At 39.7% G+C, this 22,877-nt stretch overlaps 3 protein-coding genes across 15 annotated transcripts in view; 1 reads left to right on the forward strand and 2 right to left on the reverse strand.

The window, feature by feature from the left end:
- adarb1b (adenosine deaminase RNA specific B1b) overlaps window positions 1-10,287 on the reverse strand; it is a 199,845-nt gene extending 189,558 nt beyond the window's left edge. For all 13 annotated transcript variants that reach the window (XM_057335688.1, XM_057335684.1, XM_057335677.1 and 10 more), the window contains exon 1: window positions 10,185-10,287. The gene's annotated coding sequence lies outside the window, so the exon portion shown is untranslated. The remainder of the gene's footprint in view (window positions 1-10,184) is intronic.
- Window positions 100-3,137, reverse strand: retsatl (retinol saturase (all-trans-retinol 13,14-reductase) like). Its single transcript, XM_057335695.1, is given in 9 exon segments — window positions 100-474; window positions 558-717; window positions 1,532-1,698; window positions 1,795-1,904; window positions 1,979-2,117; window positions 2,206-2,322; window positions 2,414-2,614; window positions 2,699-2,922; window positions 2,995-3,137. Coding segments are annotated over 9 exon segments (1,395 nt in total). The 3' UTR covers window positions 100-340.
- On the forward strand, window positions 6,798-19,478 carry itgb2 (integrin, beta 2). Its single transcript, XM_057335674.1, has 16 exons — window positions 6,798-6,849; window positions 8,130-8,187; window positions 8,338-8,429; window positions 8,512-8,698; window positions 8,802-8,972; window positions 9,449-9,690; window positions 10,195-10,350; window positions 10,604-10,699; window positions 10,953-11,042; window positions 11,131-11,265; window positions 12,906-13,093; window positions 17,807-18,039; window positions 18,145-18,361; window positions 18,457-18,662; window positions 18,740-18,903; window positions 19,054-19,478. Exons 2-16 carry the CDS (start codon window positions 8,133-8,135, stop codon window positions 19,120-19,122), a joined length of 2,301 nt encoding a protein of 766 aa, XP_057191657.1. The 5' UTR covers window positions 6,798-6,849; window positions 8,130-8,132; the 3' UTR covers window positions 19,123-19,478.
- The last annotated feature ends 3,399 nt before the right edge of the window (window positions 19,479-22,877 follow it).

Consider the following 22,877-nt stretch of genomic DNA (forward strand, 5'->3'; position numbering starts at 1 on the left):
TTAGGCCTGTATGTTATAATGAGATTAGTGATCAGTACATTGAGAGTGAGGACATCTGTGAGTACTGTATAAATACGACCATCAACATATTTTGTTGCATTCACAGTTTTATTGGTAGTTGGTATGGCAGATATAACAGGGAATATGAAGTGTACAAAAACGCATATAAAATGGCATCAAAACTTAAATTAAATCTTCCGAACAGTCGTAAAATTGTAGAAATCTAAACTTACTGTAAAACTACTGCTTACATTTGTAATACTCATTTCTACAGTATTATCACATGGACTGAATGGGACACGTTGATTGACATGTGGAACAAAGGTTGGTCAACCTAGCCTCACTGTAGTTTCTTGGCTGCCCTGTTTTTTAGCTTTTTTTGCTGGAGCAGAAGGTCAATGTACAGGCAGTGATCCAGAACCGATGAAGCGCAGAGAAGACCACCTTGCAAACCAGCGGAGAAAATATCTTGTCCTGAAAATACATTTTTGTATAAGAAATATAGGTAGACCACACAAGAGATGCTTTGGATTAACAATAAAGTACTTCAGTATTACCTGACAGGTAGGGGTTCTTGATCGGTGTGTTGCATCTGATCTTGGCGATGTTCAGCAGCTGGTATCTCTCCAGACTGTGCTCTGCAGACAGCATGGATCCATTTGTGGCACCAAGTCCATGCATGTTGATGGGACTGACTGCATGCATCATCAGCAGCAACTACAAAGAACAGAAATCCAAAACGGGTATTTACAAGGGTGTAACTTTGGTTTGAGAAGTGGGGGGGACACAAAATGGCGGAAAAAGTTTTTGATTTGAATCACCAATTAAAAATACCTATGTTTTGAGTTGTTTTTGATTGTTTAAATTGATTAAACCATGAAACCAAAAGGTGTTTTTATTGTGTAGCAAAAGTTGATGTTCATGAAGCGGGAAAATGCGATTGACTGAGAAGCGGAGGAAAACTTGGCTTGTAAACCTGAATCTGCGGTCGGAAGGGGACGAGCCAGATGACTTTCTAAAATGCTTAACGAGGTTTAACGTACCTAAACAACGACCAGGGAAGCCCACGTTTCGGTCAAGCCTTGTCATAAACACTAACTGCTGTTAAAAAAACTAGTCCTTATCAAACGAAAAAAGTAATAAATCACGCGTTGCCTTTCTTCCCCATAGAAGTCCAACATAGCCTACCGAAACAACGACCACGTAAAAACAAATTTCTATTAAATTCAAATCAAAACCATGTGATTGAAAACAGTGATCTTTTTTAGCGTGTGCACGCGACGCGCGCATCGACACAGGCAGGCAGACTCTCTGTGTCCTGCTCGGTCTACTTCTCCGTGGCGATGACGGCGTGTGGTTAAAAAATCATTACAAACAAATTTGAAAGTGAGGGGGACACGAACGGGATTTTGAAAAGTGAGGGGGACATGTCCCCCTGTCCCCAGTGGAAATTACGCCCCTGGGTATTTATAACGCAAACACACTTTTCACCTGTATCATCAACAGCTAGCACTCGATTATGAAAATGTACCTTCTCTCTCAGCTTGGGGAAGTGAACACAAGCCCAGTCAAAGAGATGGTTGGCAAATCTCATCTTGTACTTTTCATATTCTTCTCCTCTGTCCATCTCAGCCATGTTGTTCCATTTTCCAAACCACTTTGGATTGACCATTGTATGAATCACCATACGTGACTGTCCTAAAAACAATAACAGCAAAACATTCAAGTTACAAGCATACACATGGGTTTTTAGGTGGAAAGAGAAATTAAACATGTAGGGAGGAAAAGGTTAACCTGGGAAGCGAGTGCATGAGGTGGGATCTCTAGCAGAAGGGAAGGACATGTACATCATGGGAATATTATCAGGTGCATCCTCCTTGTCTAAATCAAAGTACTCTTCCAACCTAAACAATACAAAACAAGATCTTATTGTTCATTTTTCTCACAATCACTTGAACTGCTTTAACTTTTCACATACACTTCATCCATGTTGTTTGTCTTAAAGAGTCGCATGTTGGTGGATGAGATGCCCAAATCTTCCTCAGTGCCATTAAAACCTGCAAACACCTGGAAAAATGCTTTGCCTGGTTTCAGAGTATGAACATAATTCTGAATGCCTGCGAAGAGATATAAATCAGGTTATTAATCAAAATATGAATGATAATATGTGCACATGAGTCATTACAGTAAGATCCGGTCACTTACCAGGATGAGCCTGGACCTCTGGAGGCAGAAGTTTCCTGAAGGTGTTGAACATTCCAGCATTTGAAACAATCACTGGAGCCTTAATTTCAACTTCTCCGTCTGTCTTTACGGTCACTCCTGATCAGAAAAATAAACAAGAGTTTTAAGAATAAATCATACAGAACTGGATTTGTGAAATCATACTGAGATGTTTGTCGGGTTTAACAACCGTATGCGTTTTCTTTTTCATCATCTTCCATCTGTCTCTTGCCGCTGTAAATTGTGTATTCTTTTCTCTCTTTTCCTTTTCCAATAACTACAGTGTCCACATCAGCGTCCTGCTCAGCGAAATGCACCTGGCCGTCAGTGATCAGATCCAATGCCACCTTCAAGAATCCGTTCTCGTGAAGTTGCCCAACATAATTGAAGCCTTTAAAAGATTGATGTTACATCATCGAAAGACATTCAGCATTTGATCAAGTATAACAGATTCAGAACTCCATTAATATCTTACCAGAGTCAAACTCGAAGCCCTTCACACTGAATGTCTTACACAGACCTCCAGCCTGCTCATCTTGCTCCAACACCAGAACTTTCTTTCCTAGTTTGGCTAAAGTTGCGGCAGCCGTCAGGCCACCGACACCACTGCCGATCACGATCACATCCAGATTTTTGGGCACTTCAAACTCGTCAAATTCTGAAGGTAACACAAGATGGAGTGTTAGTTGTTAGCACATACTGCATGTTATCTGTTGCTTTATAGCATAGAATACTTCTAGGTTAAATCTCTCTCTTACCTTTTCTAAGGACTTCTTTTTCTTTTGGTCTAAATCTAGTGGTCCCGGAGAACTAATGGATCCACTGCACAGTCCACTTCTCCTGCCAAACAGGTACCAGTATGTGCCACGAGCATAGTCCACGAACCATTCGGAGAAGAGCAGGAACCAACTCATCTTTACTCGCTGGAGGTTGAAACGTTGCGAGAGGATTGACTGGACATGAGTACCAGCAGTCTAGTTTGACGAATATTGGCGTGTCTGGATTCAATCAGATCTGCCGACTGATTGCTTTAGTTTCTTTTGTTGTTTTGCATATAATGTGAGTAAATGTTCAATGCAGATTGTTCTGTTGTCAAGTGATTAAATCAGCTTGACCGTCCCTCCACCATCCACTTCTTGTAAAAGAGACAGTTGAATGTGGTCAAATGTCCCCCATAAACTTATCAGGAAATCAAAGAAAAAATATAAAGTCATGGACTTTCTCTTTATTATCACTTATTACACGGCGCTCTCGAATGCTTGATTCTGATTGGCCAGTTGCGACATTCCAAGGGTTGTTATTCTCAGATAACAACCGCTCGAAACTAATAACACCCAGTAATCCGGATGCTGCAAATCATTTTAACAGGTGCAGTTTAATATTGCACAAAAGTAAACATAAATATGTCTTTTAATCACATACAGTATATGACATTATATTTACAAATAATTAAACCAAATTGAATGTTCGTGACATTTGAACGTCGTTTCTTACCTTAAAACCGAAAGTAAACTGCTTTTCCTCGAGGAAGGTCTGCATTCAGTAAAATTGAGCTAATAAAATATTTCATGTCCAGTTTTTTTCTCATGTGGCAAGTAGCCGTGTAATAAGTGGGATAATGTACACGCAGCCGGCTGTTATCGCGAAATAAGCCCCTTCAGTGTGATACAAGATTAGCTGACACACTGTCAGGGCTTATTTCTGCGATAACAACAGGCTGCCTGTACATTATCCCTTAATCAATACTTTATGTGACCCTGGACCACAAAACCAGTCTTATGACTACATTTTTGTAAATTGAGATTTATACTGAATAAGTAAGCTTTCAATTCATGTATGGTTTGATAAAACAGGACAATATTTGGCCGAGAACAATTTGAAAATCTGGAATCAAAATATTGAGAAAAACACCTTTAATATTGTCCACTAGAGGCGCCGTAGAAGGCCATTGCTAAGGTTTGTTTTAACGCTCTGTTGGTTTACCCGATGAACCCGAAAGTGGAAATTCTAAGATTTACATAGTCCATTTAGTAGGGATTAACAATATCGATATCGTGTTATCGCAATAGCAAAATTGTCTCAATATTATCGTGGTCACATGACTGTATGAAACAATAGGTCTTCCGGTTCTAACATAGAGAATGTTAGAAAAAATAATAGTTACCTTTGGCAAGATCCATCTGGTGCAATTATTTTATTTTATAAAAGGGATTTTTAGGTCATTTGACCCATGTCATACTAGAACTCATACCTCTAAGCAACAGTTATAATTAGAGGATAAAAAAAAGAGGATGCTTGTGGAACGTTTCCAAGTCATCATTTTAAATACCGCAATAAATACCGTACCGTGGACTTTATACCAAGGTATTATCGTGCAGTGAGATTTTTATATTGTTACATCCCTACCATTTAGGGAAGTCGTGCTACTCGGCGGCCATGTTTGCAATGCACCTCCGGGCAGTTATTGCGTAATTCAAACAAGAGTGAATGGGGAATATTGATATTTCTACAATCGCCGGCTAAAATCCCAATTAAACGACAAATTTAAAAACAACATTTAAAAATGACATAAACTGTGCAATAACGTTTGTTTCCTATGATCAAATTGTGCTTAAAAACCATTATTTTTCATGTTGCTTTAGATACTACACATGCGCAAAGCTTCGCTAGGGCAGCCATATTGAGCGTTGAGTGACGCATCTTGTTAATATTAATATCTTTGATAAATACCAAACTTGAGTGGGTGATTGCCGAAGAGCGGGCAGCAGCGAGCGATGTTTGTAGGCGTGTTTCCGGAAGATTTTGTTTGTGATTTTGCTGCATCCACTAACAAAAAGAAAGTTTTGATATATTTACGGTAAGAAATTCACAAAATATCTTTATGGAACATGATCTTCACTTCATATCCTAATGAATAAAATCAATAATTTTGACCCATACAATTTTGCGACTTATGACTGGTTTTGTGGTCCAGAGTCACATATTGATCAATGGAAGTGAGAGATTAGGCACAGCTCATTGATTACCTTTAAAAATATGTATTATTTACACTGATAGTGATGGCATTGTTTGTGGAGAGAGCTGAGTCTGCAAGACACAAACATCATGAATGCAACGTTTGTAAAATGTTGTTGAGGACTATGGACAAACTACCGTATCAAATACTGCCGTTCTGTCATGATCACAGAGAGGGATTTGAGCAACTGAGTATAATAGAAATGAATGCTAAAATGCCTAAAAATGAAAAGAAAAATGACACTGAAATGAAGATGTTTAAGGAGGAGTGCAGTTTTATAAGGAGGTGAGGGGTCAGGCTGATGCACTGGGACTTTTGAGAAACGCAGTGTTAGTTACTTCAAAAGAGTGTACTAGAACGTATACAAAAAGACAGTTTTATCATTTAAAGGAATTAAACTTAAAGTAGCTCTTCAGCTATCCTCTGGTTTGTCATATGAAGTGAGGCCGGTTTGTTGCACGATTTTAGAGTTCTTGAAATACAATGTATGCAACAAGTTTTATGTTACACATCATATTTAGTATCAAGTTCAACAACCATTTAAATGTGTCAGTCTTTCGTGGTAAGCCTATAGCAAGCATAGGAATACGGAAAATGACCTGAGAGGAAAGAGAAGCACTTCCTTTAAAGCCAGTGAACATTATAAATATGACACCAAACTAATCAAAATCACTGTTTGGAAACATGTTTTAAAACAGGTAGCCCCACCCCAAACTCATTCCGTTGGCTAAGTTATGTCTGTTCCAGGTGGACAGAAATGACACACCTCCATTCAGTAAAATCTGGACTAATTGAAGAATTCTTTGTTTTATTCTTGAAGAATATATGTTTAATGGGAGTAGAAAATATTGCAACAGATTTTTCGCGTAATGGTGTCGATAGTTCTTTAACCATCTTAAATCTGGAAAAGAACCAAACAAGCTACTTCCCTCTTCGTGGCTGTAACTTCCTTCTTCAGAAACCGATCATCTTTTCTTCCTACCAGCATTTACGCATCCTTTTGTTCCTAACTTCTTTATTTAATTTTACTTTAGTAAAGATTTTCTTCATTTACTAGAGGAGATATACAGAAGAATGCTTGAGCCGCTGGTACACAGTAAAAGTGGAAGGTGATTTTTACTACCCAAAAAGACGAAAGAAGCACCATGAAGTCATATCTTAAAAGTAGTCCGTGTGACTTGTGCACTATATTCCTCCGCCTACTGATGTTTGAAAAAAGCTCACATACTGTATTTATCACTAGACACAGATGATGACACACCAACAAATGGGAAATTATGAATTAGATTTGAGAGGTACTGCTGAGGTAACATCTGCTGGCTTTCTTAAAAGTAGTCAACATTAAACTTTATCATACGACTATAGAGAAAAATAATAATTGATTTGATACATATGGGGGGGGGGGGCTGTTGGTACACAGTGCCTAAACACCCTGAACCCCACCATCACCCCCAAAAGTAGGCCTTACTTCACTTTGCTTCCTCTCTCTCTCTTCCTGTTGCGTGTACCGTTTCGTTGCTTTCTATGCTAAGTAACTGTGATGTGTTTCAGGAAACCAGAATCTTCTCACATCCACCCATGACGGTTGTACGTCTCTAGGGCTGCATTAAGTAAGTAAAGAAAAAATGGTTTTCTTTTGTGTGGCATTACTTTTATCACATGGGAATTATATTATATTTGTATCATTATTCTTACTGTACTGTATTATCTGTACGGTAGATTTATTCACATAAGTGTAATTTTGGAACTGTTCAGAATCTGCAACAATGTGTTGACTAATCGCCTCATGCTAATTTTTATAAAGTATAAATGAAAATAATGTTATTGACTGTTATGTTGATTTACAGTGTTTGAAATACAAATTTGGCACATCGGGTTTCAGTCAGTCATCAATAACTTATTTAATGAATAATACCTGTTTATCCATTTCCATTTACAACTTTGACTAGTGTTTTGAAGAATTATGGCATACTTTACCACCTACATTATTTTAAAAGGATAGTTCATTTAAAAAAATGAAACGAACACTTGCTCGCCCTTTATCATGCCGACACAAAAGATGTTAGGCTGAATGTCTAAGCTGCTTTTGTCCAGTTTTAAAAAGTGCGGTATGTGCGTATGTAGCTTATACATCAAATCTGAAGAGTTTAAATTAATTCATGAAGCTTTCAGACGCTCTCTCTTAATGATAAAAACAAGAATCACATTCACAAACCACATTTACACTGATGCACTCCCACACAGAGTACTGGCTTACAAAGTTAAAACTCTCAGAACGCATTGCATGTTTCCATTGTAGAGATTTGGGTTAAGGTGCGCAGTGAGGAGCTAACCGAGAAAGTGTTTTCTGCCAAAATGTCATTTTTTGGGTGAACAATTCCTTGTTGCCATGTATGGGAAAAGAAGAAGTGGGTGAATTCTCTATTCTAAATCAAACTGGAAGCTTCATGTAAGTAAAAATAGTAGTGTCTTTCTTACCGCTTCATCTTGCTGTAGACAGAGATAAATATATGTTTGCGGGCAACAAACTGTCACATGATGGTGATGGCGATTGGGATGAAAAAATAAATGTCAAACAAGCCGTCTGACCATCTATAGTAACCGCTCCTCTTCCTAGATGTGTCACCACATTGAGTTCTGCTAAAACTTGTAATCGCAGTTTTTTTAAATTGACACTTTTTTTGTGTGTGCAACACCCTGCACAGCGGTTGCAAAACTGCACATATAGTGCATGCCGTACACCATATTTAGAGATCATAAGTCAACAGCAATAGCACATTCAGAAAGGTACTTCTTTATTTGAATTAGGGTGTGGGTGCTAAATGTGGTTGTTTGGAGAGCAGAAACACAGATGCAGAGCTGTAATAACAAGAAATTCTGCTTACATTAGGAAATGCTGCAATCGGTTTGTCTGAGGGGACTTCTCCTGTTGTTGGTGGGAAAACATGGTAGGTATATGACCAGCGCTTTAACTGGACTTATATCTAAGCCTTAGCTGAAGGACTATGTTTCTCTTCCCAAAATGTATAGTATCTCTCACAAATAAATCCAAATAAATTGTTTAACGATTAGGTTAAAACTTGTTATGTTTCTTGTAGTGTACACAAAGGAGCAATGCTTAAAAGCTTCTGTAAACTCATGCGGAGACTGCATCAAATCTGGGCCTGGCTGTGCCTGGTGTAAAGAGTTGGTAAGTTCAATAGTGGGAAACATATAACACATTTTATTTAGCTTCAGAGAACTGTCTAAAGTCCGTCTTGTTTTAACCGCAGAATTTCACCAAGCCCGGAGAGCAGGAAGCAGTACGTTGCGACACTGTTGCTGTGCTGAAAGAGAAAGGGTGCTCATCTATAATAGACCCCCAGAATAACTTAAACAAAATTTCAATCAAGCCCCTGAAGGCTGGCTCTAATCCAGTACAAATCTATCCACAAGAACTAGAGCTGAATCTTAGACCAGGTAGGGTTTACTCAGAAACTGTCAAAGCAACGAGTTCTTTTTTACTGTATGTAAGTTTGTTCATATTTAGACAACTTTAAAAACTAATGTGTCGCTTTTTTAGGGAAACCCCACACATTTACGCTAAATTTTCAAAGGGCTGAAGGCTATCCTGTGGACCTTTACTACCTGATGGATCTCTCGTACTCTATGAAAGATGATCTGGAGAATGTTAAAAAGCTGGGATCAGATTTACTCAATGAGCTTAAGAGAAAGACGGGCAATGCCAGAATAGGTGATTCAATATGAAATACATTTTCTAACCACCACATTAAAACACACAAAAATAGGCAATTTCTAATACCGAATCCATTTTAGCTCGTTGGTTATAGAGGGACAATATCTCAAAATAACAAGTAAAAGATGTTGCATCGTGTATATTGTTTAAACTGTGTTAAAGTAACAATGGAAACAGGAAATTAAAAATGTATAAATCAGCACAGAGTTAAAGAAATGCATTTTGTTTTATACCGTTGGTGTGACACGTTCAAACAAGTGCCCCCTTCAAAAAATATGTCCAAAGATGTTCAAATGATTGTATCTCAGCAACAGGTTTCTATAGAAACATAACATTCGAAAGCGAGGACATGCCTTTGACCTTCTTTTTTACTCTGTTGTATGAATCTCAAAGTTTTTATTCTGGCTCAAAGTGACTCACGGTTCGCACAAGGATAATGTCAATACATTCACGAAGCTGTTTTTCTAACGCAGGCTTTGGTTCATTTGTCGACAAGACTCTTCTTCCATTCACGGACACCAACGAAGTGAAGCTCCAAAGACCTTGTACTGACAAAAGTGAACCATGTCAGCCAGCCTTTGGCTTTCAGCATGTACTTTCTCTGACTGCCGATGGAAACACATTCAAAGATATGGTAGCCAAGCAGCACATATCTGGAAACCTGGACCCACCAGAGGGAAGTCTGGACGCCATCATGCAAGCTGCTGTCTGCATGGTGAGAGCTTGCTTTATGGTGTTTCTTGCAATATTTCCATTTCTAATATTATTATTTTAAAGAGGACGCTTTTTAAAATAACGTTAATTTTAACCTAAGAACATAAAAATGACATTTTATATTTATTTTGAGATTTTGCAAAAATATTACCAAAATTTGGGGTAATGTTTAAATACTGCTTAATATCCTAAAGAATTGTATTTTCTAGGAATAAATGTTGGGATGAATTTGACAAATGCGGTAAACATTACAATTGTGTATAAATTAAAAGGAATGAGATTAACTTGTCCTCCTACCATGCTGCAGAAAGGGACCTAATTTTAAATCTTAAGTATCACAGTTTTCCACCAAACAGATGGAAAGTCAACAGAGGGTGATACGTGTTCATTTTAAGTTAGATAAAACCATATCTAACAGTTTAAAAACTGTGCCACTCGCAAGGTACAAGATGACGTCCTTCATCATTCAAGTAAATACAAAGCAAAATGTATTACCTGTGCACAGAAAGAGATCGGCTGGGGAAACAGCACTCGGCTGCTGGTGCTGGCCACAGATGATGGCTTCCACATGGCTGGGGACGGTAAACTCGCTGCCATTCTGGAACCAAACCAAGGAACTTGTCAGCTGGTCGGCAACAAGTACAGCAAGAGCAACGTCTGGGTATGATTTACTTTTGGGCAGACACTGAAACGTACAAATTTAGGAAATTGACGGCATCATATAAATGCCGTTTTCTACACAAACACCAATCACCCAGCAAATAGTCCTTTACAGTACAGTTTAATAAAGACAATTATAATTTATATTTATAAATCCAGGTGGGACTAATGAAAGTAAAGCCAACTTTAACAAGTGTGAAAATATCAGTGTCTTATGTACTAAAATCATGCTGTCCAAAAAAATCTATTTTCAGGATTACCCATCTGTTGGTCAGATAGCTCGGAAGCTAGAGGAGCAAAATATACAACCAATTTTTGCCGTCACCAAGAAAATGGAAAATGTGTACAAAGTAAGTAAAACATGCTTGCTTGGAATGTAATAGTTATTTTATGTTTTCTCTTAGAAACAATACAATTTGCTGGTCCTTTCGCAAGCAAAAATTGTCTAATAAAGGCATGGGATGTTTTCAGTAAATGTATTTGAAGATGTTGGTGTTCCAAGTGCCAAACAACACATGCTTTACACACACTCTGCATTATTGTTATTTTTAATAGATATTAGCAGTACTATATTGATATAATTGGTTTTATTTTCTGAAATAGAGCCTCAGTCAACTGATCCCCAAGTCAGCTGTTGGAGTGCTTTCTGACGACTCGGGCAATGTGGTTAAACTGATTGTGGATGCATACAATGTAAGAAATGATTGTAAGTTTTATAAGTCTCATGAGTCAATTTTCAAAGCAGACCTATTTGATCCTTTTCCTTTTGGTATTTAAACAGAACTTAACCTCTGAAGTGATTATGGCCCATGATTCCCTCCCAAACTTCATATCTATAAAATACACATCCAACTGTACAGATGGAGAAATGTTCAGTGACAGGGGGAGATGTGCTAATGTGGCTATTGGACAGAAGGTGAGTAACATTAGGCCAGAAACATACTTTACTCAAGTACATGAGAACAATCTCAAATGATGTAAGAAGGTAAATGGTGATGTCTTACTTTTAATACATGGGAGTAGAGGTGGGCGGAATGGCCAAAATCTATTTCACGGAATGAGTCATTTTATTTCACGGTAACGATATATTTCATGAAACAATCTCCCATTATAATTCTATATTTTATACCTCATTTTTCTTAGATTGATTTAACTAATTTATTTATTACAGTTCATTTAAATGCTCACCATAGTTAAAATGTAGGCAAGTTATGAAAATGTACTAAAGATATCAAATTAAGTTCTGATAATCAGATGTATTATTTATTCATATTTATCTTCTGGCTATATCATATACATTAGGAAGATAGCAACATATATAACAATAAAGTATGAATATGCACAAACAATGAGAGTACAGTACATGACTAGTGTTATAAACTGGTGTTCATGGGGTCTGTACTGTGGGTCTTCATCGCTCTTCACTCTCTATTAGATGAGCAATTGTGTTGCGACTCTCTCTCTTTAGGTTTGTTTATTCTCGGGCTTGTTTTTGGACTGCGAGTCTCTGGTGACTCCTCACGCGTCTCCCAAAACTGGAGGTAGAAGCGCGTCACATCAAAGCGCTCACGCGCTTGCGAGCATCATCGCGCATTTCAACGCAAGTTTCACCTTGGCTCGCCTGAAGTTAAACTTTATAAAACTATTAACAGGTTTTCAAAACAACCTGACTTCTGAAATACGTGTTGAGAATGAGCTTTTTTAAATGCTGGCACAGATCCCTGCACGAGCACTGCGGGTGAGAGAAGCGCCGGACTGGAGCGGATCACTAAACTACAGACTGAAAGAAGGTCAAAAGAATGTTTGATACGTTCATTTGTTACGGGTGGATTAATTCATTAGTTTTTTTCAGAATAGCGCCTAATTTGCAGAGCGCCGAGTTAACCAAGCCTACTTATTTACATTCCGCGGAATACACGTAATAGAAAAATCTCTTATGGTTGACATTTTATTCCGCGGTAACAGAATATTCCGTCATTCCACCCAGCCCTACATGGGAGATACTAAGTTTACAGTCCATGTTGACTTGCATGGATGACATGTTTGTGTTACAACTAGTAATGTGCACTAACAAAGTAAATAGGGTCAATTTTGTTTTCATGGGGACTTTCATTTTGCTTTTATTTTGAAGAGAAAGTTATGATATGAAAAATCGAAAAGAATGCTAAACAGAAGTTGCGATTTACTTCTTTTCCGTATCATGACGTTCTGAAATTAGAAAAAAATGTAGGGCGGGGCTTTATTTTGCCTTTCCCTTTTTGATTGGTTTGTTGTAAGTTGGCCCTGGAGAGGAGGGCTAAAAATGCCTGGCCATTGGACAGTCAGTATAGTCCTACCTATTTTTTGTTGCTGATGTCATGTGGTGAAGAGTTGAGAGGGGGAGAGGAGCTTAATGTTTTTGATTAAAGATTACAAATGCAAATGAATTAAAAAAATAATGGTGTGCACGGATCAATCATTTATAATAATCACTGCAACACTGTGTAAAACACATAGAATTTTCCTGTTTGATCGCATGGTGACTTTAACAAATTATTCTTACCAAAATGTGTACAGGTGGCTTTTGATGTTACAGTGACAGCAGAGAGATGCATTAAAAACCAGACGTTCCACATTGGGCCCTTGGGCTTTGGTGAAAAACTAAAGGTGACCGTTTCAACTCGATGCGAGTGCGAGTGTGACGATACAAATAAACCTCATTCTCACTGCGGGAATAATGGAGTAGTGGTCTGTGGCGGCTGCAAGTACGATTTCAAATGATTATTTACTCCTTTCTTTTTATTTACTTATTTTAAAGGTCCAATGTGTCATTTTTTGAAAGGATCAATTGATAGAAATGCAATTTAATATACATAACTATGTCTTCAGAGATGTATAAAGACCTTACATAATGAAGCGTTATGTTTTTATTACAATAGAATTAGCTATTTCTAACTACATACATGGCAGGGCCCCTTGCGTGGAATTCGCCATTTTGTTTCTACAGTAGCACTAAACGGACATACTGCTCTACAGAGTAGGGCTGCACGATAACATTTACATTTACATTTAGTCATTTAGCAGACGCTTTTATCCAAAGCGACTTACAAAGAGTATAAGGAGCAATAAGCGATATGTCATACAGGAGCAATAATGCAATAGGTGCCAATACAAAGTTACTAGTTTTAACAAAAGCTAGACCACTACCTGTTGAGAGAAAGCGAGAGAGTTGGTGTTTTGTTTTGTTTTTTTTCATTTGTCTGTCAAGTATTCACAGAAGAGGTGGGTTTTAAGTAGTTTTTTGAATGTTGTGAGAGATGTGGTTGACCGGACCGAATTAGGAAGAATGTTCCACCAGGAAGGAGTTGTGAATGAGAATCAGCAGGAAAGCGATTTCCTGCCCTTATGGGAAGGCAGTACAAGACGCCGCTGGTTTGCTGAACGCAGGGATCTTCATGGGGTGTAGGAGTGTAGGAGGGTGTGAAAGTATGTCGGTGCAGATCCAGTGATAGTCCTGTAGGCAAGCATTAGTGACTTGAATCTGATAAGGGCTTCAACCGGTAGCCAGTGGAGGGAGATGAAAAGGGGCGTCACATGAGTCCTTTTGGGCTGTTGGAAGATGAGGCATGCTGCTGTGTTCTGAACCAGCTGGAGCGGTTTGATAGCCTTTGCAGGAAGACCAGCAAGGAGAGCATTGCAGTAGTCCAACCTTGAGATTACCAGGGCATGGACAAGGAGTTGTGCCGCATGCTCAGTGAGATAGGGTCTAACCTTTCTAATGTTGAATAAGGCATATTGGCATGACCGCGTTGTCTTTGCAATGTGATCATTGAAGGACAGCTGTTCATCAAATATGACTCCGAGGTTCCTGGCTGTTTTGGAAGGAGTGATTGTGGTATCGCCAAGTCGGATGGTGAGATCGTGTTGCACCGTGGGGTGTGCCGGAAACACGAATAGTTCTGTCTTGGCAGGGTTCAGCTGGAGGTGATGCTCTTTCAACCAAGCCGAGATGTCCTCTAGGCAGGCAGTAATGCGAGCTGCTACAGTGGTATCGTCTGGGTGAAACGAGATGTAGATCTGGGTGTCGTCAGCATAACAGTGATAGGAGAAGCCGTGTGCCCGTATGATAGGTCCCAAGGATGACGTGTAGATGGAAAAAAGTAGCGGTCCAAGCACCGATCCCTGAGGGACCCCAGTGATCATGTGGTGGGCAGTGGACAGCGAGCCCCTCCATGACACCCTGAAGGATCTGCCGGAGAGGTAGGATTTGAACCAGCGGAGAGGAGAGCCTGAGATTCCTAGTGATAACAGGGTTGCTAGCAGTATCTGGTGATTGACAGTGTCAAACGCTGCAGATAGGTCTAGCAGAATCAGGACCGAGGATTTAGATTCCGCCTTGGCTAGCCGCAGTGCTTCTGTGACCGATAGCAGTGCAGTCTCAGTGGAGTGGTTTGTTTTGAAGCCAGACTGCTTGTCATCCAGTAGTTTGTTCTGGGATAGGTAGGACAACACCTGGTTGAAAGCTGCCCTTTCAAGTGTTTTTGCAATAAATGGGAGGAGAGAGACAGGTCTGTAACTGTCGGTAGTAGAGGGGTCCAATGTGGGTTTCTTCAGTAGGGGTGTGACCTGGGCCTGTTTGAATCTGGATGGAAAGGTGCCGGTGAGCAGTGAGGTGTTGATGATGTGTGTGAGTGCAGGTGCGAGTGTGCTGGATGTGGCCTGAAGGAGATGGGAGGGTATTTGGTCAAGGGGACAGGGGACAGGTGGTGGGGTGGCAGGAGAGAAGTCTGGTGACTTCAGTGTCAGTCAGTGGGGTGAAAGAGGAGAGTTCAATGTTTGAAGTGAGGGAGGTGTGTACCGAGGTCTGAGGTGCTACGAATTGTTCGCTGATGGATGATGTTTTCTCAGTGAAAAATACAGCGAAGTCCTCCGCGGTCAAAGATGAAGTGGGTGGGGGAGAAGGGGGGCAAAGAAGAGAGAAAAGCTGCCGAGTGTTAGGCGCATTGCTTACCTTGGTGGTATAGAAAGACATTTTAGCTGTGGTAACACTAGCAGAGAAGGAGGACAGTAGTGACTGGAAGTCCCCTAGGTCAGCAAGATTCTTGGTCTTGCGCCATTTCCTTTCAGCAGCCCTGAGTGTACTCCGTTGTTCACGGAGGATGTCAGACAGCCAGGGGCAGGAGGGGGTGGCGCGGGTTGGTCTGGAGGACAGAGGACAAAGGTTATCTAGACAGGATGTAAGTGTTGAGCATAAGGTGTCGGTGGCGGTGTCAGCATCTAGAGATGCAAAGTTGGAGGGAAGAGAGGATGTGACTTTAGCAGAGAGGGTGCTAGGAGAGAGAGAGCGGAGGTTCCGTCTAAAATAAACGGGTGGTGGTGTTGGTGTAGTACATATAGGAAGGAGTATGTTGAAAGTGATGAAGAAGTGATCAGAAATGAGAAGAGATGTGACTTGAATGTTATCTGTGGTGGAGTTACGGGTGTAGATGAGATCAAACTGGTTTCCTGATCTGTGAGTACAGGCTGTGGCGAGGCGCATGAGGTCGAACGAGGCAGTGAGGGTGTGGAAGTCAGAGGCATAGGGTTTCTCTAGGTGGATGTTGAAGTCCCCGAAGACTACAAGAGGGCCGCTATCCTCCAGGAATGATGAGAGCAACACATCTAACTCTTCAATGAAGTTGTGAAGAGGACCTGGGGGGCGGTAAACTACAACAACACTGAGCTGAGTGGGAATAGTGATATTAACAGCATGGTATTCAAATAAATGGTTGTTGCATAGGGAAGATAGTGGGGAATATTTCCAATTATTGTTGATAAGCAAACCTGTGCCTCCTCCTCTTCCGGTTTGGCGGGGAGAGTGAGAGAAGGAGTAGTTTGTGGAGAGAGCAGCGGGTGTGGCTGAGTCTTCAGGACGAATCCATGTCTCAGTAAGACCAAGAATGTGAATGTCAGACTGGCTGGCAAACGCATGGGATGAAGTCAGTCTTGTTCACAGCTGACTGGCAGTTCCAGAGACCCATAGAGAGAGACAGAGGTGTAGAAGGGGATGTGTGAATGGGACGCGCGTGAAAGTGAGCGCGTCGTGCCTTGCGTCTTGGGTGAGAACGCTGTATGCGGTGGAGTACAGGAATAAACTTGAAACACATGGTGTTAGTATAGACATAAATAAAAACAAAGCTTATGTTAAATATAGTGATGTGCCTTGCTGGTGTCTTTGCTCGGTGGAGTCGCGCAGGTAGAGTCGCAGGTCTTTACACTCGTCGGTCTTCACACGAGGAGGGCTGACGCTACCGCTGACGCTTACCGCGCCAGCGCAGAGGCACTGCTTAAGTAAGTGTTGAGATTAGCGCGAACAGAATACAGCTGGAACACGCCTTCTCGATTAGCAAAACAAAGCCTGAACGACTTGAATGGGCCACGGATCAAACAGCAAACAAACTTGCTCCGTGCGTTTTAAGTGCAAAATTATAATGTCAAGCCGTAACGAGCGGCTAACGGCAATTAATTTAATGTGACTTCAGTAGCAACGGAACAAAAACGCTAACACCTTAGCAATCAGTCAACAACTAACGAATAATTAAATAAACAAGCTCAAATAATCTTAACTAACAACAGGCAACAGTCCAGTTCAACAGTTAAAACAGCTTAACAGGGTAAATAGCAGACTCACGCACTACCGCAGACTTGTGATGATATTCGCTTCTCCTGATAATTTATAATTTAATCGCGATAATTTATCGCGATACCACTAAATCCTATTGTAATCGAGCTGGCTGCGATATGCAATGTGTCGGTATTTTTTTTAATGCGTAGCTTGTCTGTGAAGCACGTCTCTGGGATCAGTAGAAATGCTGCTCGATCTAAAAGCATTGCGAGTTTGAGTCGCTTATAATGTGCATTTGAAAAAGCAACACCCGTCAAACATGATCATTATAAATATACTTCATTATCATAAAAATACCTGATGAGGCTTGAGTAACGGTGATAAAAAGATGTCCATAGACATTTCCTAGACTCTAAAACGTGTTATGGTCTTCTTCTGCAGTGCGTATTTGGAGTTTCCGCACGAGAGCGCCCTCTGGCTTCGGATGCAGCAGCATTTTCCCGTACTTCACTCAAAAGCTGTGCATAAATCACGTGATATTTATCGTCGGTTTATCGTGACAGCCCTACTACAGAGCACGTTATTTCCGTCACCAACGAAGCGATAATGTGACGACATCTTAGTCCTGTGTCAAAAAGTGCTTCGAAAGGGAGGGGTGGAGTGAGCCGTTGGTTGCAATTCGTGACCTCACCGCTAGATGCCACTAAATTTCATACACTGGGCCTTTAAATACAAAAAGTTCCACCTGGACAACTCTAATGAACACATTACATTCAAGTTGTATCCCTCATGTAGATTTCCAGTGATACTGTGTTGGGTATTATGTTACCATAAATGTCTAAACGCAGCAAAAATATCCCCCACATATCCACAGGTGTAACCAGGGTTACATAGGGCAGCGTTGTGAGTGCATGATAGGCCAAAAAGATGAAGCCTCGCTGAGAGCTCAGTGCCGGAAAGACAACGGGACGGAGTGCGAGGGAAAAGGAGACTGTGTGTGCGGACGCTGCCAATGTCACATCACAGAGGGCAACAGCCAATACTACGGCGAATTCTGTGAATGTGACGATGAGCACTGTGAAAACTTCAATAAAACACAGTGTGCAGGTAATATTTGGGGAGGGGCTCATATTTATATATGTTTTATATATGATAAATATATTTTAGGTTTTTAATATGCTCTCACGTATCATGTGTGTTTACTTTCGGCAGGTCATGGCAAATGTAAATGTGGTAAATGTAAGTGTCACGAAGGCTATGAGGGAACGGCGTGTCACTGCGCAATATCTGATGTGGCCTGCAAGACACAAGGAACCGTGTGTTACAACCGTGGCACATGTGTATGTAACCAGTGTGAATGCCAGAGGGGATACAAGGGGCCCTACTGCCAAGTATGTCCTACGTGTCAAGCCCCGTGTCAACAATCAGCGTAAGTAAACGTCATGAGTTTAAGGCAGACTTGAATAGAAAGTGCTATTTATGAGTGTGTGTTTTCATTTGCAATCCTGTCTTGACCTGTATCAGGAGTTGTGTTGAATGTTTGGCCTTTGAAAGCGGTCCGTTCGAGAAGAACTGCTCAAAAGCATGCGGTCACCTTAAAGTCAGCATGATTGAAAAACTGATCAAGGGCGACTGTCGCGTCAAAGATAAAGAAGGGTGCTGGATGACATTTACAATGACTGAGCAAGAAGGATTTGACAAGTACTTGGTCAATGTCCTAAAAAGCAGAGGTATAGATCCAGGGATAAAATGTGTACTGGTTTGTAAAAAGGTTACAGAATTTGAACATTCACGTTTGTTGTAATAGATTGTCCCGAAGGGCCAAACATAGTGGCCATCGTAGGAGGATCTCTGGCTGGTGTAGCTCTGATTGGACTCCTGATCCTCCTCATTGTCAAGGCATGCCTTTATGCAAGCGACCTTAGAGAATGGAGAAGATTCGAAAAGGACAGGAAACTTGAAAAATTATCCGTAAGTCCTGTTTTCTCTAGAATATACATAAAACATACCCTTCATTTTTAATCTTTTTGGGTGTTCAAATATAGTTACTCTGTGTACATGGGTGTGGATGTGCCTGATTTGGTTGTCATAAATATAATGATGTTTTCCCTTCTCCCACAGGGTACCAATCCATTATTCCAGAACGCAACCACCACAATTCAAAATCCAACATTTTCCGGAGATTCTTAAGGAAACTTCATGTCACAGAAAGGATGTGTACATTTAATCTATGGATCTGATCCTGCAATAAGATTGCTCTACCTTTTAATGACCAGCGTGATTTGTTTGTAAAATGTGGTTCTAGCACACTTTATATAAAATCATTTTCATCCATTCTTAAATGTAAACACTTACTCATGAGGAACATAGGTTGGCTTCTCCAATTATTAACTCAACAAAGCAGTAACCTGCAGTGTTTGCTTAGCTTTTCATTCCCTTGACGTTCTCTTTATTGGCCCTGAATTGTTCATTAATTCCAGTTTATGTGTGTGTTTGTATAGAAGCACCCTGTAAAGTCTCTTAAATATTAATAAACATATTTTATCTATTACATTTACATTTTATGCCTATCTACAGCGACTTTAGAGCTACAGGAACATTACTACTGTGCATTATATTGGAGTCTATGCTCAGGGAAGTTTCTTGATTTACTGTAAATGAAGGTCACATCATCACGCAGAGGGAAGCTGTTGACATTCTGACATAACAGAGCTTTCTACTAGCACAAAGACACATTGAAACCGTACATCAGAGGTTCTCAAACTTTTTCAGGCCTGTCTTGTTTTGGGTGCATTACTTTGTGGGCCCCCAAAGAAAATTCATGACACAAAACATATCTAAAACTTAGAATCTCAAAATTAAAATGTGAAAACACTTTAAAATCATCCAATGCTGAATGGATCCATTGCACAAAATTTATGTTAAATTCTGTGTTTTATAAAAACAGTGGTCCTACCTGGCACCATCCCCCAATTTGAGAACCACTGCTATAAATATTATACATGAAAGTTATAAATGAATGAACACAAGTTTATTTTTTGTAACACTACAATTAAGTTGCATCTGTTAAAGTTAGTTAAAGGAACAGTTCATCCAAAAATGAAAATTCTGTCTACATTTATACCCTCAAGTCTTTCCAACTCTGTATAAATTTCTTTGTTCTGAACACAGAGAAAGATATTTGGAAGAATGCTTGTAACCAAACAGTTCTTGGCCACCATTGACTACCACGGTAGAAAAAATTGCTTTATAAATTTCTTTGTTCTGTTGAACACAAAAGAAGATATTTTGAAGAATGTAGGAAAGCAAACAGTTCTGGGGAACTTTCGACTACCATTGTCAGTTTTCCTACTATGGTAATATATGGCAGCCAAGAACTGATTGGTTACAAGCATTCCTCCAAATATCTTTCTCTGTGTTTATCAGAACAAAGAAATTTATTCAAATTTGGAACAACTTGAGGGTGAGTAAGTGATGACAGAATTTTCATTTTTGGGTGAACAGTTCCTTTAATGCACTAACATGAACAATTAACTAACATTAACAAATGCTGAATAACAAACAGTTTTAGTCATTGTTAGTTCATGTTAGCTAATACGTTTACTAATGTTAACAGAATACAATATTATTATAAAGTGTTACCATTTTTTAAAACCAACAAGACAAATGTGTCATTGCAAATGATCCCTAGCTGCCTTGTTCCATCAGATTTAGGACAGAGCCAAGAGAACAGTACAAGGCTGAGCCCCAGCGTCATTTGAAGCTTATTACACTCTGCAGAACATTCACAAAAGCAGAATCATGGAGCTGAACTAACTGTGTTAATATGTGCCCTGCATTATGTAAGAACACATTCAGAGTCAGCACTGGTGGCTGTTCTCTAATGAGTTTGCTTAAAGAGAGGGGGGAGTGGCCACATTCTGAAGGCTGAAGTTCACCTAGACGCAATCTGGAAGTACGGAGAAAAGATAAGAAGACGGAGCCCAACACTTAGCCATCAAGGAAAGACACCTACTGCCTTAAAAAGGTAGGCATTGCTCACTGTCAATGTACTGACGTCATATTGTAACAGCTGCAAAATTTATAGCCTTCTTCTGACACACCTTAGATTTCTAATGTAAACTACGACTGATTTGTGAGCTTGTGTAACCGTAATGCCACTTTATGGTGGAATGTGTGTTGGGGGTCAGGGGAGGAGAAGGGAAGTATCTTAAAAGTCATAAATTAATAAATCCATAGGAATTTTGTTCAGCAAACGTGCCCACTTTTTTATCCATCCTGTCATTCACAAAGGCTGCACTGTTGGGCTGGCCACATGGGGTCAAGCAGGACAAAACTACTATAGTAAAGAGCTTTTACCGCAAGCTTCTATACATATAACAAATAACCACACTTTTAATCCACTTTTGGTGGTCTGTTTAGTTCTCTAAAAAGCTTGCTTGTTGCTGACCGGGCGTTTTGTAACCAACTTCACCTGAAAAAAAACCCCCAGTTTTTCTAACACTACGCGACGCGTTAACGCTATTCTTGACATTAATGCACTGAAGGGTTTGAGGAAAATACTGCGGTTTCTCAAGGGAGGTCCATGACCAAACAAGATCATAACACAGCTGGGAAACCCACTTAAAACATCATGAACACCACCCAAAAAACAAAATGTAGGACAGGTAGTCAGTTTTGTGGGGCAATGTGGCACACCACTAAAAGGTAACTGATATATTGTCTATCTAATGACATGCATGTTTAATAATTTCATTTTAATTAGTCATTTAGTCTGTTTCAACCACGACATAAATAAGGCACAAACAAAACATAAAACAATGCCATACCATTTTTAAGAAGGGATGCAAATCAAAACAAAAAGCAACTCTTTACTCTATAATAAATCACACCTGAGGGCCACAAAATCCTATTCTATATTGTAAAAAAAAAAAATTGTCAACATGTAGTTGATTTAAAAAAAACTTTTTATTTGAAATGTTTAGTTGAACTTACTACCTATCCCATATTTGGTTTGTTGGATGCTGGTCACGCTACATGTCATTCAGTATTTATGTATCGTGACTTTGAAAAGACTTTGAACTTGTAGTAAGATATTACATAACCACTACTAGTTAAAATTTGAACACACCTACCAATTCCTTATTTAAGCCGACTATCACATTTGAGAAAACTAGTCATCAAAACAACAGAACTGCACAAACTTAAGTACTAATATTGTTTATATTATTATATGTGACCATGGACAACAAAAATAGTCTTATGGGTCAATTTTTCGAAATTGAGATTTTTACATAATCTCAAAGCTGAATAAATAAACTTTCTATAGATATATGAGTTGTTAGAATAGGACAATATCTGGCTGAGATACAACCGTTTAAAACTCTGGAATCTGAGAGCACAAAAAATCTAAATATTGAGAAAATTGCCTTTGAAGTTGTTAATCAGGGGCACTGTGGCAGACCATCCACTCACAAAAATAAAGTTGTTATATATTTAAGGTAGGAATTTTACAAAATATCTTCATGGAACATGATCTTTACTTAATATCCTAATGATTTTTGGCATAAAAGAAAAATCGATAATTTTGACCCACACAATGTATTTTTGTCTTTTACGAAAAATATTCCCGTGCTACTTAAGACTGGTTTTGTGATCCAGGGTCACATATTTCCAACGTGATTTGCAGGCCTTGAAAGTGTCAAATGAAAACAACCCTATCCGATATCACGACAGGAGCTCATGGAAATTTGTAGGTTTGGAAGGCGTGCATCAGTGCAGTGGGTTGGTGGCCACATTTTAACATCACATATTAAAATGGAGGACAAGTATGCACGGTAGTACCAGATGGGCTGGGGATGGAGAGCTAAACAAATACATTTGCTTCGCTCTATTGCTCTGAGATATCTATTGGGGAGGGGGCGAAATGAGCGACTAATACATGT

Source organism: Triplophysa rosa, linkage group LG6, assembly GCF_024868665.1.
Source record: "Triplophysa rosa linkage group LG6, Trosa_1v2, whole genome shotgun sequence".
Taxonomy (NCBI): domain Eukaryota; kingdom Metazoa; phylum Chordata; class Actinopteri; order Cypriniformes; family Nemacheilidae; genus Triplophysa; species Triplophysa rosa.